The sequence below is a fragment of the Poecilia reticulata genome, chromosome 5, assembly GCF_904066995.2.
Source record: "Poecilia reticulata chromosome 5, P_reticulata-male-v2, whole genome shotgun sequence".
NCBI classification, from domain to species: Eukaryota; Metazoa; Chordata; class Actinopteri; order Cyprinodontiformes; family Poeciliidae; genus Poecilia; species Poecilia reticulata.
The window spans coordinates 25,332,194-25,349,027 of record NC_088834.1 but is presented as its reverse complement, the minus strand read 5'-3'; the positions used below and the strand labels follow the sequence as shown (position 1 = coordinate 25,349,027).

Sequence of the window (16,834 nt, the reverse complement as noted above, 5' to 3'; positions counted from 1 at the left end):
ACGATGAATTTTTGTGAAGAAAAAAAAATCATGTGGTTAAATACATATTATGTAGCAAGTGGGCATTGGTTGGTACCTGGTAACAAGGTTTACGAAGGTTTTGAAGAGTTACGGTTTCAAAACATCTAAAATTTTCCTTCTTTCCCCCCCTTTTACACAGTTTAAAGTAATTTTAACGAGATGCAGCAAAAAGTACTGAACTATTTCCTGTTGTGTAAATCACTGTTGTTTTTACTGAATCTCAAGGGGAAGAAAGAACATTAGAGTAAGAGGGGGAAAAAATGAGAGTCTTTTTTGCAGTAAATGCTCATCTATTTAGCTACCTTTGCTAGATAAAGCTGAATGAAGCCATATTGTCACTATGCAAGGGAGCAAAGCGGCGCCCCTGGGCATGGGACGCAGCTTAGCCTCTTGCTGGGACTATTAATGCTTCATAGGAACCGTCGGCGGAGTAATGAGCCTCGTAGGGTGGCGGAGGGCCCCCATGCGACACCCGTGATTGGAGACTGCAGGAAGGCGACGGAGGCCGATTAAAGCCTGTGCTCTCTGGGATCAGAGATAGTTCTGTTTTAATTACCGTCATGGTGCTGGTTCTCTTGCCGCTCTAACTGCACCTCAGGAGCTGAGGCAGATGCCCAAAGCCCAGGAACAAATGACACAGAGGCCAAATCGGTGGAGACAGCTCTGCATCAAGAGCTTCTTAGCAAATACAAAAAAGAAAAAACTCTGCAAATTCCTCTGCCTCCAAGCGAATAGTCCACTGAGAACAGGAACAATTAGCAAAACGGCAAACAAGAGAAAGCGATTTGAATCTCAAAATAAGTTAAATAAATATTGTCGAACAACATTCAGGCAGTTGAGGTGTTGCAAAAAGCAGTCAAAATAATCACATTTATGATACCAAAAAAAAATAAATAAATAAAAACCTGAACTATACCTCCAATAATGCCAATGCAAAGGTAGAGGTAAACGATGGAGCTCCCAAAAGAGGCCGTTACCATAGAAACCCCACACATCAGTCCGCCCACCATGACCACTGGTCGACTTCCAAAGCGACGGACCAACACGCTGCTCACTGGACCTGGTGAAGAGGAGGGGAAAACAATAACTGGGATAGTCTTTTATTACACCTCGTTGTAATGTCTCCACATTTTGTCCCATCAAAACCCGAAATTCCAAAGTGCACTTTATGCGATAGGCCAACATGAAATGAAGTGTAATTGTGAATGAAATGAAATAGACATGTGGTCTTCACGTTGTTGTTTTCCTAACATGTTTTACTCCCCATTGGCCCCATAGATTGCATTTGGAACTATAGCATCTGCAGAAAGCTGGGGATAATTCTGAAGGCAAACAAAATATTTTTTTGTAATGCTATTCTTCCCATAGGTTGCATCTCTAAAAGTTTGCAGAATGTCAGAACATTAACCTGCCACGTTCACTTCAAAAGGATCAAGCTGCCTCATCTACTATTTCTAGACAAGCTGGTAAGTTCGTGTACCTAAACCACGGTGAAAGAACTTCTGACCAAGATGATGGAAAACCTTCAGTACGCACAAAAAAAAATAAATAAAACTGTCCGGTGACTCATTACACTCCCCTCTGATATTGCACAGTGCTTTGTTTAGAGATCAATCAGCAAGTGAACAGTCTTTCATATCCTGTCAACCTTTCCATCATTATAACCTTGTCTGAAAGAGTGATATTGCACCACCAGTCACTCTGCAACCTTCTCTGATAAGGGCAAGCTGCACATTCATCTCACAGGGATTCATATTCCACTGAATCAAATCATTCTGACAAAATGCATGTTTTAAATCTACAGTTGCTTCATTCAGCTGACCTGCTTCAGATCGGAGTCCCTAAATGTTTTGTTTTTCATGGATTTAAATGTTGGCGTTTCACAAACCTTCACTGAAGTTAGGTTCAGTTTGAGAGGAGTTCTGTCAAATCTGTTCTGGGGTCCGATCAGAGCCACTGTTTGCTCAGCACCATTTTTTTTTTCCTTTTTCCGTTTCAACATCCAAAAGCAGTGACCTCTAGCACCTGGTGTTGTTGAATGTCAAACAGATTATTTATTGTGTTTCTGTAGATCCCAGATTCAGAGGACCAATGAGAACCAAGCCTATTGTGAGAAGTACATTTATGATTAAGCAAGTCGATGCAGTGATTGGTCTGCTTAGACACAAAATAACAGAAATACCAAGCTTTGAAATGAATAAGACGTCTGATGATTTCTGAAATAACTTGATCTGACCGTCTCATGTTCCAGTTGTTAAAATCGTGTTGCAAAAATAATTTTGGTTTGGTTGTAATGTTTTGAGCGGTTAATGTCTCAACAGCAGTATTAAATTCTTGATATGTTCATGTTGTATATATCCAGAAAGTGTGAGCCAAATGGGACTTTTTTTTTTTTTAAATCCTTTAACACTTTTTTCATTTTTCCCACTTCCTCCAGTGAGGAGGACATGACGCGCGCAACGCGTTGGGGATGTGGTTGAGCTCATGTGGGCCAGGCGCAGCGTTGCGGTTCCAGCTGCGTATATTTAAAAGTAGCAGGCACTGCTTGAATAAAAGTATTTGCAATATGTATTTGTTTATGTTACCATATAGATTAAATCAAAAGTTAAAAAAATCTTCACGTGCAACATCTTTCTGTTGAAATATTTCACAATGCAAAGGCTTTAAAACCGGTGTGGCTTGTAGAGTACAAAATTGATTTTTTTTTCTGAAATTAGAGCATGCGACTTTTAATCAGGTGCGCTCTGTTGTCTGGTAAATGTGGTTGGTTGCTCTGCAGTTTTGTGATAGAAATCTTACTTCTTCATTCACTGGTGTCCTAATGAAGCCTGTTTAAAATGCCTGTTTTCTTAAAAAGCAGAAATTTGCTGTCTGGCAGAAATACAGTTAGCTAAAAAAAAATAAATAAATTGCAAAGTAGGTGCAGATAAATACTTTTTATCATTACAATAGTGCCACAAAATATTGTGATAAAATATAATGACCATATTTTGTCACAAACACAAAAAGGTCTTGAGAAAATCGGCTTCAGATGAAAATGTCTCAGAAAGAAAAACGCATCAAAATAAAAACTTTCTGCTATCTTTTCTGAAACGACTGTTTTTAATTTTTTATTCCGACGCTGTTTCTTTATGACCTATACGTCTGAAGCCATTTTTGCTAAGACTTTTTTATTCTGATGCCATTTAGTCAAAAGGTCTGATGGATTTTGTCAATGTTCTGACATCTGAGGCCATTCTTTTCCAATATGTGAGGATGTCCTATATGTGCAACATTAGCAAAACATTACTGGTTTTAAAAAATACAAAACATGTTTGTATTATAAACTTGTGTTAATTGAGAAAATAGTGAGTCAATTGAGTCAAATGTAGATTTGAACAACAAATAAAAAAAAACTTCATTTGTAACTTTTTCCCGCACTCTAATTTCAATAATTTATGACTGCAAGGAGGAGTCTGGTAAGAAATTTTGTAATGTGTAAAAATACCATTAATCCCTCCAATTAATAATACAGAAATTCTTTTACTGATGAGTTTAATTTACTGATGAGTTTAATTATAATTAACACCACTGATAAATACAAGTAAAACGAAAGGCAATGTTTAAGCCAAGAATTAAACATCACAAAATCTTTGCAGTCTGCAGCTGCTTTTAGATCTGAATAAATTGATTGATAATCATTGAATTCTTTTTTTAAACTATGTGAAGCACATTGTGTTTGATTTACTTGTATGAAAAGGAAAGTGCTGCACAAGCAAAGCTTCATTCAATGATCGATTGACGATTAATGTTTAAATTACAGCTCAAATAACTTCCAGATGCCTCCCGAAAACCACCGTTTATTTCCATATATGTGAGCAAAGACTGAAAAGAAAATTCTCTCTATGTGATCTTCAAAACGAATCTTTCCAAACTCTATTTACTGTACATAAAAATATCTATACTGTGGTATTTTTTTTAACCATTATGGGGGTGAAAGCAGGGGTCAAAGATAGCTCATCATTCTCAGTGCAGCCGCGTCCCCACAGACCATCTCTCTTTCTGCAACCATTTCCATTTCCATTATAGGTTTATCATTCAGACTCCTTGAGTCAGAGGTTTTCTGAAGAGGCTGTCATGTCTCTCCCATGGGGACACAGTGTTAGACCCCAGTGTGTTGAACCCTTCCTCTGATATATCCCACTGTCCCTCTCCTCCACTGGGTGACATTGCTGAAGCCTCACCAAGGACAATATGATAAAGTCTTGTGCCTGAGCCACGGCGGAGCCGTATATTTCACCGCTTAGGCCTCCCTGAGCTGAGCACAGGTAGATTACATGCCCCGCTTTCCTGTCACCTTGAAAGCAGCCACCGATGAGCTCATGTGAAGCCTCCACAACACTTTGATTTAGTCATATTTTGTGTCATCTACCCATGACCCAAATCCCCACAGATTGAAACGAGATGCACATTTTATTTATTAATTTTTTTTGTGCCCTGCCCTGGCTGCTTAGGGAAACAGTTTAGGTGGGTCTGGTTGCTCTGTAGTGTCAGAGGCGGATTTGTTTGACAGCAGGAGAAAAAAAAAAGAAGAAAAAACACATTTCCCTTGTTGCACATTTGACGTTTTTAAATTAACGACACGACGGTCTCTATTTGACTCAGGCAGTAGACTGGACAGCCCGCAACGATTGTAAGAACACAAAGGGAAAAGGACAAAATGGGTAAGAGGAGGGACACGACACACATAATGCCAAATAAGTAAAACCAAATAATGAGAGTGATTACTACACAACACCTATGTATTCAAAGAAATGAGTTGATTAAAACATATAAAAGCATAAAATCACAAAGAACAAAATATATCTGCTACATAATTAGCAAACATTGTGGCCAACTGCTTTTGCCTTCATGAATATAGTTTTGTATTTATATACAAGTGTGTACAGCAGTGGAGGAAAAAGGCGTCTGTAGTGAATTTGCGGGAGTATCCACAGAGCGGTCCAACCATGTGAAGGAGGATTGGCTACAAAGTCTCATGCTACCGACACTTGAAACCAGACATTTACGAGCACTTAAAAAAAAAGGCACTTAACCCTTCTTTTAAATGTCTGACATTAAATCAGACTAAACTTTCCCCGTTTTACATCAGTAAAGGGTTCGCAAAATCATCTCTTTGCCAAATGCCAGAATAATGAGAGAGAGGGAAAAAGAACTTCTGGGATCAGAGAAGTCATTTTAATGTAAGAAAAAAAAACAGCTAAAATATTAATGTCTCCCTGAATGTAGCATAAGATAAATGAGAAAAAGGGCATATTCCTAATGAGTTTTGAATTTGGGTCAGGTGACAGAATAACATGGGCAACACTTCTCCCATTAGCCCCCCTAAAGCTACGTCAATGAGCGAAGCCACTCATGTGAAGCCAATTTATCCATTATCTGTCTGTAGGAATGAGTTGACTGTACGACCACACACTGGTTGCTCTCTTTGTAAAGAAAAAAATTTTTTTTCAAGGAACAATTTAAGCTTTAATGTGACATGTGTGGGTTTATTTTCCATAGTTTAGGTAATAAAACCGCATCAGGAAATACACACACCAGACTGTTGAATATTTTCAGCTGTTTCTTAGGTATTCATACATTTCTTTTTGAGCATTTTAACTGCAAAAAGAGATTGCACTGTTAAAAAGAGCAATTCTGTAATTTTAATTTTATCTAAAGCAACAGTGTCACATCTTTCTAAGTTAACTTTTCCATACAAAGAGACTGCTGCTTTGCCGACTTAAACTAGCTAACTGGATTCTATGGTTTAGCCAAAATGAAGCTTTAGTTTACTTATTGGCATGAGAGAGCCACTGCAATAAGCTGTTTTCTAACACCAAATATATATATATATATATATATATATATATATATATATATATATATATATATATATATATATATATATATATGTATGGCGAACCAACCGGACATTGTGGTGGTGGATAAAGAACAGAGGAAAGCCGTTGTGGTGGATGTAGCAATACCAAGTGACTACAACATCAGGAAAATGAGCATGAGAAATTGGAGAAATACCAGGGCCCCAGGGAGGAACTGGAAAAGACCTGGAAGGTGAAGACCACAGTGGTGCCTGTGGTCATCGGGGCCCTCGGGGCAGTCACCCCCAAACTGGAGCAGTGGCTCAAACAGATCCCAGGAACAACATCAGACATCTCAGTCCAGAAATGTGCAGTTCTAGGCACAGCCAAGATACTGCGCAGAACCCTCAAGCTCCCAGGCCTCTGGTAGAGGACCCGAGCTCAGAGGATGAAACAGACCACCCGCGGAGGATGAGAAGGGAATTTTTTTTTAATATATATATATATATATATATGAATCCTAACTATTGTTGGAACACTTTTAAACCTCTCCACAGTCCACATTGATTGTGTAAAAGATGCTAATTTAAAGCTGCAGACTGCAGACCTTGTAATGGATCACAGCTTTTAGGACACGTTTCCTTTGTGGGCTCACTGCAGCTCTATAAGTAAACGTCAGCTGATAAAAAAAAAAAAACACTATTGTACAATGAAAATGGTAAACGTTTGCACAAGTTAAATTTTTGAATCAAATTGTTGAGACAAAACGGTGTTATGTATATCAATTTGAAAAACTATTTTGCAGAAATGTGTGTGTGTGTACTTACCCAGACATCAGTTTTATGTCATGTTGCATAACCGTGCCATACTGTTGTATTTAAAACCCCCAATCCTGCCTCACCTCAGTATAAATGTTTTAAAAAAAAGACTAGGAGTTTATTATACCTCATGTTCCATGATTAGGTCATTTAAACTTGTTTGTTGACCATTGAACGTCCTGATAGCTGTAATTATTTCTCTGTTTGAACAGGGCAACATAATAAAAACTCACCGCCTGCATACATTACAGCCAGCATGATGGAGGAAATCCATGCTATTTCACTGTAGCTGGCCCCCAAGTCTTCTTTGATCGGCTTGAAGAAAATGGACAGGGCTTTGGGAGTGGAATATGCGAATCCAATGGAAATATGGGCGCCGAGCACCACCATCCAGCCCCAGCCCCCGTCCACGGGCTTGGGACCCAACACATCTGCAGGTGCAGGCGGCATCTTTCTGTTCAGAGTGGATGACATTAATAAGTTGTCAAAGAACAAACACAAATGGAGCTAAAACAAGGCCTTCCTTTAAAAGAGAATAGTTTAAAAATAATAAAACCAAGAATCTGTCACTATGATCGAATAGGATACAATTGAAAATGTGCTTAAGCTAACAAATCATGCATCATTGCTTGCAGCTCTTCTCTGCTTTGTCCATTTTAGGATGCTGGCTTGAATCTTTGCTCTAAACTTCTTCAAAAGTTTATTCCTGACCCGTCTACTTTGTTCCTTGGTCTTTGTGAGGTTGTCTGTTCAACCCTGTCAATCAGATGGCAGCTCAAAATGAGACGCTTTCTACCGGAGGGTTATTCATGTTTAACAGGATTTCTCCTTTCCACTGTCACCACATTCATGGTGTGGTGTATGACAGATTGTTGCAAATCTAACAGCATACGTCTGTCAATGGTCCCCACATTTAGAACGAGAGTTAAAAAGGATGTTAATCTGATCTGTTGTGTCTTCTTTTATTGATGTGCAACAATGTAAATAAATTAATTTTCTAACTCTGAGGCCCTCATAGAACAGCTGCATGCACACAGACATCAAATTAAGCAAAGTTAGACTCCATTTACTAGCTAGGGGGCTTCTGAATGAAACTGTAACGGGTTTGAAACATGCGCACACCACACTTTTCAGACGCACTTGGGGAAGAATAAATCTACAAAGGAACCAACAACGTTGACTGGGTTGTTGTTACGTCACAAAACGTCGATAATTAATCCACTTAAACATCTAATGGTTAATGTTTCAGACATAAGTTTGTAGAATTCCCCCTTCAAATGTTACAGCTTCGGCCCCAACTGTTTGCTTTGTTTGCAGCCAAACAGAAAACGTCGGCTTTTACGTCACCATCACGCCAAGGATTAAAAACAACTTCGCTACAGATACGCCCGACAACACGGTTAATACAAAAAAGATGCGTATTTTCAGCTAGGGGGGGAAAAAATGACAGAAAAGCACTAAGACCAAGTTTCAAAAGCTCAAAAAAAAAAAAAACGAGCACGCGGAGTTGGGTTATTGTTCGCACGTGGGCCGGTTATCAAAACCCTGAAAACAAAGCGTGGCGTGGATCCTAGCACTTGTCTCTAGAAACACCCCGCGAAATTGTTGCCTTACCTTTCACAGAGCGCGGCTGGAGACCGTCTGAGAGCCTCGAAGAAATTAAGACAGAAGTTTGACCAGCAGCCTTCTTCATTGGACGCCTGGTCACATGTTGCACCGTTTGACCCGAGGGCTTTTTTTTTCTCTACTTATCGCTGTTTTGGAGGACCCGAGTGAAGCTGGCCCGCTACATTTGACTCTCTTCCTCTCTTGTCTAGACCCATCAGTCACGACTCGCATGTCAAATGTAAAACAAATAAACTTCAATCTTAATAAGTTTTTTTTTATTATTATTTTTCATTTATGTGCAATGTGAAGTTCACAGTTGAGCTCAACAACCACTATAACCTGAAACCCAAAGAAAAAACAAAAATATTTTAAAGTAAAAGTGAGGGAAAGAAATTAAAACAATGGAATAGCACCAATGAACAATGCGTATAGCTGATCCGAACAGGCTTCTCGTGACACAGAAAGCGGTTTGTTTTAGCTTGTTGTTATGGCAAGACTGGTGTTAAAAATAATCAAAAGATGGAGCAAGATGTTACAAAAGCTAATGTACTACAGGGCAGGACAAAATAAATCTAATTTAGCACTCGTGCAGGTAATCTTTTTTTTTTTTTTTCTCGTAAGAGGATTACACTACAATAACAAATTAGATAATCACATAAGGAAAGAAAATAATAAAACAGCCACTTGAGACGAGAAAAAGGAAATCACATCTATTTTTTTTTTCCAAGTTACAAAAGAAACTGAATATAAGTTTAGAAAACTGTGCAAGTACAGCAAACCTATAGTACAGTATATTACACATCACAAAACAAAATTAAATACAGTACTGTGTATCAGTAGAAATCCTGAGAGTTCTCCGTTCCTGGTTCTCGAGTGGCCACGTTGGAGCCATGTTGGTGAGGCTCGGACCACACAGATCACTTGTGAAGGAGTGACTTTTGGAGGTTATTGTTCAAGCAGTGTGATTAAAATCAGCTTAATGTCTTTCGAACAGTGGACCTTCTCTCAGAGAAGTAAACATGTCCTCAAAGTCCTTGCTGAATGTGACTCGTTAAAAGATTCATTTCCATGTAAACCTTCTTGTTGATTGCTATATATCTATATATTTACTGAAACGTTTTAGAAAATAGAGGGACACTCTTTTCTGGTAATGTCAAAAAAAAAAAAGCAACAAAAAAACAAACAAATGCGTGAAGTGCTTCGATGACATGAGAACCTGCATGAGAAAACTGAGCACTGGAGAGAAAAAAAAATCAAATCACTCCGACAGGGAGGACAAGTCGATTGTGGGTTTTTTTTCTTTTTACACGAGATTGTCTAAAAAAGCAGCACCAACAGTTTGTGCCCGAGTGACGGCGTGGTAAGAAAAAAAAAAAAAAAAAAACAAGATTCATGGCTGTTAGAACAAACTCCAGACCCTTGCGTAGGTCTTGTTTGAGAGGGTGCATCGTAAAGTTTGCAGTTAAGGACAACTGAAGTGAATAGCAATTCAGTGCAATGCTGAGCTGACATTTCAAATGTTCATGAGGAGATGTGGATGTGGATGCCCCCTCTCACTTTTTTTTTTTTTTTAGCCACAGGCACATTGGCATCACACATAATCTGCACCAAATTACACATCAGTCCAAGTCTGCACCCATGCAACCGCCAAACAATTACTGGTACTAACAAATCTCTCCCCCTCCCCCCACAAGCATAGACAAGCAAACAAAAACATTAATGCACTAAGGTAATACAAGATAATAAAGCCTAATCACAGTTCCTTGATTTATTGCTACCACAAAATTAGTTTCAATGTCCACAACGACTATAACAAGACCTCAAATGCTTTTGCTTCCCCCCCGTCAATCTTCTAGAAAATTACGTAAGGCCGAAAGCCAATCGAACATCCGAATGCCAAGCAGAGCTTTTTACACGGCTGTTCTGTCAAGAAAAAACGGGGTGAAGATGTCCCTTTTCTCCACGTCCGATGAATCTGAGGTAAACCTGTTAGTTGGTCGGAACTTGCCGCTTAGTGTTAGCACAAAGATTTGACTCTGTCCATATATCTCCAATGTGGAGAGTGAATACTCCAAGACTTCACTTAAGTTAAAATATATTTGCATATGACACACAACGGATGCCAACTCAAAAAAAAAAAGTGGGAAGTGTGAGCCGCATTCGATCGGTATCCAAAAGAAACAAGAGATCTAGTTCCATACAATGTGGTTTTATATGCTGTTGCTTGTGAAGATGGGGTCGTAAATCAATCTAGGCATGGGCCGGTTATTTGAACGCCAAGGCTTTGAACTACTAAGGATTCAAGGATCTGAAAAGTTTTATGAAATATTTCTCATACAGGTGGACGTCCTTTTCAACAAGATGTCTGACATCTTCCAGTTTCATACAGACGTAGCATAGACTCTTCTCCCACCTGTTGCTCTGCACCACCATTCAGCTGGTTGGAACAAGGATTCTAATTTTCCCTACTGCTTAACCAAAAGACAAGTTGATCCATTTGAGATTTTCCCTGGTGTGAAATAAAAGGACCACCACCCAGCATTCTGAAGGGGAACGTCTTAGTGCACTTCAACACAAAATGCACATCAACTGGCGCCTTTAACACACATTGGTGTGTTGCACAGAAATGCACCAAGGTAAGAATTACCGAATTCCAGTCTTGGGATTGTTTTAGCTTAAACATTGGGGGCTGTTGACTTTGATAGAAAACTGACATTAAAAGTGTGTTTTAAAACTTTCCAGAGCAAATACCGACTAACCAGCTAATATCAGCTTGATATACCCGTGCCATTTGATGAAAAGCTGAATGACAAAAATGTTTAATATTTGCACAAAACAAGTTGTGAACTACTGCTAAATATAATGGGCACTTAAATTTTTTAATGCATCTATACCCGACTAACATGGTATAAAAATGGTAATAGTGAATTTTATATATTTTTGAAGTAGTAGGAAGTTTTATCCATTTTAAATAGTTAAATCATCTTAGTCATTTGTCTTAAATTTATAATTATCGTACCAGCCCATGCCTAACACTATCAAACATGCTTCTGCATTTTAAAACGCTAGGAGAATAAAAAAAATACAAACAAGCCTCCGAGTTAGCAACCTAGTAATGAGCTATGGTACTCGCCTTACCCGTATTAATTTAGAGTTTATAGTTATTTATATATATAGATTTTCACTTTACGGTGACGCATAGCATCCTTATCTCCAAACGGCCCTCATTAGCATGCCAAACATTAAAAAAATAATAATCAATAACTTTTAATTTCAAACAAAACAGACAAACATGGCTCAACAACAAGCAAAAATAGGATAATTGCACTTATGATTTGTTGTAGGGTTTTGTTAAACATGCTTCAGTGTGTGTAGTTGGTGCAGTCTAGAAAAAAAAAATAAAAATACTGCAATCTTTAAAGCACCCCCATTTTGATCATGTTAAACCAAAGTGTGAACAACTTAAGACAACAGGAAAAAAAAAAAAAAAAGAAAATCAGTCCGCATGGTGTAAAACCCAAGGTAACACCAGGCACAAGGCAGGCAGGACCGACGCCACTTCCCCTGCCTGCCTGATAAGATCCGGTTCGTTGTTTAGCTCAAAGCACTTTCTGTAGACACTGTGGGTAAAGTTTGGCCACCACACATTCAAAATGGCGACCTAAATCCCAAAGACGGTCAGGGGTTTCATAGACTTTGGTCCACGTGTCTGCCTCGTCGTCGTACTGGTAAAGGGAGTTCTTGCGGCTGGTGCGAAACACATGCTCCTCCACCATGACCTGCGTGGCACGTACGAACAGGTGCAACTTTCCCTGCAGCAGCATGGCCTTGATGTATGGGCTTGTGGCTTGGTCAAAGGGCAGATCTCTCTTTTGACTCCATGTGTTGCTCTCCATGTCATAGACCTCCACTGTAAAGGTGCGCTGGTGGTTCCTGCAAATTCCAGCAATGTAGTAGGTGCAGTTCTTATACAAGGCAGCCAGACCTTGACTCCGAGGGACGCTCATTGGGGCTAGATGGCTCCAATAGTCCTTACGGGGGTCATAGCAGAAGAAACATTCACCTGAAAAGGATTTAAAGATTTTGATTATAAAGCGATGAACACAAGACTTTTCTTTAAGAGAATAAACTCACCTTGGAGGACATAGATCCGGTCTTTATATTCCACCGCACTGTGAAACTCCATGGCAACTGGCATTGGACTGACTGCAGTCCAACAGTTGTCTCTGGCATCGTAACACTCCACTGACTTTAACGCGTTCCTTCCGTCCCCTTCGTAAACTCGGCCTCCTAGAGCATAAAGTTTCCCGCAACAGTGCACGAGTCTGCATCCTATCCTCGCCCTCAGCAGAGGAGCACGTGGAAGCCATCGGTTTCCTGCATGCTCATACTGCCAGAAGTCACTCTCCGCTCGATGGTCGATGCAAACCTCGCTGTTGCTCGGTCGGTAGCCGCCGGCAATGTAGATGTCGTTCTCTGGCGACACCAAGATGCCGACCTCTCTGAGATCGTTGGGTGGCTTGCAGAGCTTGAACACTCGTCCGGTGGCCGTGTCCAGGCAAGGCACCGTCTGCTTCTTTCCTGAGTGTTTATGGGCTGCGTCAAAGCAGATCACCATCTCTGAGGCGGTCATGCCCAGACGCTGTGGACAGCCGTTTGTGCCAGTGAGACGAGCTTTTGCCTCGGCGGGGTCTTTAGAGAGCAACAGGGCGCAGGCGAAAGGCGCGGGTATCCGACTGAGAAAGGCCTCATCCAGCAAGGGCAGACGGATGCACTGGGAAAACACCTCGACGAGGTTGGCTTCGCGGCCGGGTTGGTCGTGCTCAAGCCAGCGGATGATGCTCTCGTAGACGTGCTCTTCCTTCTCCACATTTAAGTCATCGCTGTTAAGAATACTGACCAGCTGCTCCTTGGTCATCTGGAGAAATTCTTGCTCCTTTGAAACACACAGGAACTGACAAAAGATGCAAAGTTTAGGCCTGCACACAAACGCACCGATTGCAAAGGAGGACTTTTACAGGACAAAGGTGACCCATTATGTTTTCTTGGACAGGTCCAGAAAACACACGTTTTGTATGTTTTAACATACGAAACATGTTAATTGCATTTCTTGCACAAATTCAGTCTTAGATAATCAGATCTCAGTCTGGTCAGCTCTGACTATTTTGATCCACTTTCAGCATGAGCTGCTTCAGGGCCTCTTGTCACTTTAAATCCAAATGAGCTGCTGCTCCTTTCCATGTCAACTTAATGTTTACATTCCCATGCAAAAATGGCTGCAAACAGATGCACAATTATACAACTGCACATCTTTGAAAAGCAGTAGTAGAGCCACCGACAAACAAGAATACAGGAAATGGTTCTGAATAGTAGAACAACAATACTCTTTTGAAGCAGTAAAACCAGCTGATCAAACATGCTGGAGCACCTCTTGGGTTGCTAGGTGAAGGCACAGACCGTCAACTGACTCAACAATTGAGAATTTTTTTAAGTGGTTCATTTTCCAGACACCAAAATAAAAAATAATTAAAAAAAAAAACACCTGGGTGGCCCCCCCCAGCCCCCAGGTTATTTTTAACAGCAGTTGAGACCCAGATGAAAGTATAAAAACATGCAAAATGTTAACTTTGCATAACAGGTCCCCTTTAACCCTTGTGCGTGCGAGGACTGAGGCTAATGTGGAGGACTGTGGCTAATAAGTTTTACAAGTGTGGGGTCGGTTGGACCCCATTTGTAAACAAGGGTTAAATTATCCCAAATTGTTTAACTGACCTTCTTGCGGATGTAGTCCTGCGAGCGTTCCCTCAACTCCTGATGTCCATATGCATCTGCGAACATGAAGACGCCTATACAGTTTTGAGGGTCAAGTCGGCTGATCATAAACTGGGCACACTGATCCTGCAGAGCAGGGATCTGGAAAATGCTGGCTGCCGTGAACAGAGCCTGGACGTTGGACTCTGAGAGCACGACTCTGGAGGTGTAGGCATAGTCAAGGACAAGGTGCATGGATTCAGATTCCACGCCCACAATTCTGACTTCACGCTGGCTGCTCTCTGTAAGGCCGCTGGTGAACATGGACCTAAAGATAACAAAAAAACCCCATGAAATCAGTCGTACCAATTCATGTCTAGCATTGTTTAAACAGCCAAAAAGTATTATGTCAAATCATTTTCAACCTAAAGTATGGGCTGATGGCTGCAAGAACATTCCGGTGGCACGCGAAAGTCTTGCCGTGGTCCACTTCTACGACAATATCTGTGAGTTGTGCTTCATCGTACAAAGCTTTGAGCTGCTGAAGGACGTTGCAGGCGTGGACAGCATCTACCCCGTTGTAGTTGGTGGCTGGAGGTGTCCCATTTTGTACTTGTAACAGCTTGCCTACCTCTAAAGAATGATGCAAGGAGAGAAAATTATTTCACCTTTTGAAACAACTAAAAACAATACACATGGGGATTTAACTAACAAATTATGCTGGAAACCAAACCTGCTCAGATTAGGTTTCCAGATTAGAAATTAAGACCAACTCTCAACAAATCAATGCCATGAAAAAAAAGGACATTTATGCCATTTCAACAGCATCTCCTGTCTTATCCTCACTCCACTATGTCTTAGAAAATCTTTGCGATATCTCAGCCGAATTTATACTTCTACACCTTAAACAGAAAACTGAATAATTTAACTGAGATCAGAAATGTTTTTTTTATTATTAAAATGCCTAAGTCTGAAAATAATCTCATTTAAGAATATGTGAATGCATAATAAACTTAAGTTCTCCATAAGTCTGTATATCCATGTATCAGCAAGGGTTGAATATAGGCGTCAAGCTATACCACAGGTTTGAATTAATACCAAAAATCTATGTAGTTTTGAGACCAAAGCACTGTTTCCAATAGTCTTATTAAAACGTCACTGAAAGTTTAAAAAAAAACCAAAAAAAAACAGAGCAACACATCATACCTCCTCCACGTCTTACTAAACCCTGCTAGTCAGCTGGCCTAAAGATGATTATTTTGCTTATAAGTGAAACAAATACAGCTATTTTGAGATGGTTCCATTCACAAAAAATGTGGTCAGGTAAGGTATTGGACGCACCATTCATTACCCCCCACACCCCCCTTTTTATATTATCTAAAAAGCATGAACTCAGTTTCTTTCAACATTAGAGTCAGATACTAATGAATAGAAACAATGAAGCTCAATGACTGTAGTGTCAGTGAACTGGAAGTTATTCCGAGTTGTTTTAAAGGCTCATTTGGATTCTAAAACTCATTTTAGGTTTGGTTTCCAACTCTGGGTCGAGGTTCAAATCGGACATGTGCTTAATATACAAGTTTATAACAAAGTTGATTCTGTTGCGTTTCCCTAAAATAGGAACCTTAAATTACAACATGACTATTATTACATGTCAGAGCTGCATGACTGGCCTCACGACGTTTAAACCGCAGCTTTGCCGTCTTGGAGAGACTTGAAGTACTTTTCAACACATACCTCGTGTTGAGCAACACCAACTCCTTCTTGACAGGACAAAGGCTGGCAATGGATGAATAGAAACTACTGTCTCGCCAGGTGGTAGCTAATTTGCTAACATGTCGAATGCCCAACGTCTCTTTTAGTAGCGGAAAAAAAGAAAAGAGTGAGGACAAACTTGGCAAAATTCGGACGGAGTAGCGAAATATGCTCGCCATAAAAAATTAGCTATATTGCCATTTAGGTTAGAAGACGTGTAAGCTTAACTTTTAGCAGCACATAGGCAGAGAGCTAATGTTAGCAAGCATTCTTTGACACAAAATTGCCAGCTACAAGGGGCAAAAAGTGTTTTTAGCATCTACAGACACATCGTTTAAAACTATAAAGCTACATAACACGACATCACCCAAATGACTGTGTTGATATCGTTAATGAATGGTACTTGTCTAGCGTCAGTCTCTTGTGACAAGTGTTTACACAATCAGCTGTGGGTAGCGAGCTAACCGGCCGAAAGTTAGCCACACAGCTAACGTTAGCAACTTAGCCAAGCCAACGACAAACAACTGTTTGGAGTAGTCATAAAGAGGCATGACTTCCTCCGACGAGTACGCAACGTGTTACGAATTCTAACTCGTCCAACAGGTCGTGCTCTGTAAGTTGCTAAACACGCACGCTACGACTTTAAAAAGCGTTATTTCAATGTGGTTAGAGCAGAAAACAATGAAGACTTTGCTAACCTCCACTGGCAGCCATTCTCCCCAGTCTGTCTCAGAGCAGACCGAGAAACGTCAGGGAGTTTACATCCCAACAACGGAACAAGAAGCGGCCAATCACAAGACGGGCTCTCGTGCGACAGCCAATCAGATGCTGTTTGTCTGGTACAAAGGGGAGAAAAGTTAATGGTGGGTGAGGCTACAAATCGGAGGTGATGATCATTAACAGGTGCGAGCAAAGTAAGAGAGCAAACTTTGTAACTTAAATTGCTGCTAGTTGATTGATAATCTGTTTCGGAATAGTTTTAAAATGAAATAGCCACAAATCAATGGATTGTTTACATGTGTTCCTTTAAAACTAGAAAGG

The 16,834-nt window shown here is 40.2% G+C and overlaps 2 protein-coding genes across 4 annotated transcripts in view; both read right to left on the bottom strand.

The window, feature by feature from the left end:
* Nucleotides 1-11,396, bottom strand: part of LOC103465047 (monocarboxylate transporter 2-like) — a 31,180-nt gene extending 19,784 nt beyond the window's left edge. For 2 of the 3 annotated variants that reach the window (XM_008409566.2, XM_081607362.1), the window contains exons 1-2: nucleotides 6,913-8,082; nucleotides 938-1,081 (exon numbers count right to left, since the gene is read on the bottom strand). In XM_008409566.2, the coding sequence (XP_008407788.1) occupies nucleotides 938-1,081; nucleotides 6,913-7,153 (385 nt within the window). In that variant the 5' untranslated portion in view covers nucleotides 7,154-8,082. Of the gene's footprint in view, nucleotides 1-937; nucleotides 1,082-6,912; nucleotides 8,083-8,293 lie in introns of those variants that run through there. The other variant, XM_081607363.1, reaches the window with a different exon arrangement.
* Nucleotides 11,397-11,538: 142 nt separating this feature from the next.
* On the bottom strand, nucleotides 11,539-16,648 carry kbtbd8 (kelch repeat and BTB (POZ) domain containing 8). Its single transcript, XM_008409565.3, has 5 exons — nucleotides 16,492-16,648; nucleotides 14,464-14,671; nucleotides 14,060-14,366; nucleotides 12,422-13,241; nucleotides 11,539-12,350 (listed from the first exon to the last, which is right to left on the bottom strand). Exons 1-5 carry the CDS (start codon nucleotides 16,505-16,507, stop codon nucleotides 11,887-11,889), a joined length of 1,815 nt encoding a protein of 604 aa, XP_008407787.1. The 5' UTR covers nucleotides 16,508-16,648; the 3' UTR covers nucleotides 11,539-11,886.
* Between the last annotated feature and the right edge of the window lie 186 nt (nucleotides 16,649-16,834).

Excerpts from the sequence above, each read along its gene's own strand:
- kbtbd8 (XM_008409565.3), bottom strand. Across the intron at positions 14,367-14,463 it reads GCCATCAGCCCATACTTTAG|GTCCATGTTCACCAGCGGCC; the intron begins GTTGAAAATGAT and ends TGTTATCTTTAG. Across the intron at positions 13,242-14,059 it reads AGGACTACATCCGCAAGAAG|TTCCTGTGTGTTTCAAAGGA; the intron begins GTCAGTTAAACA and ends ATCTTTTGTCAG.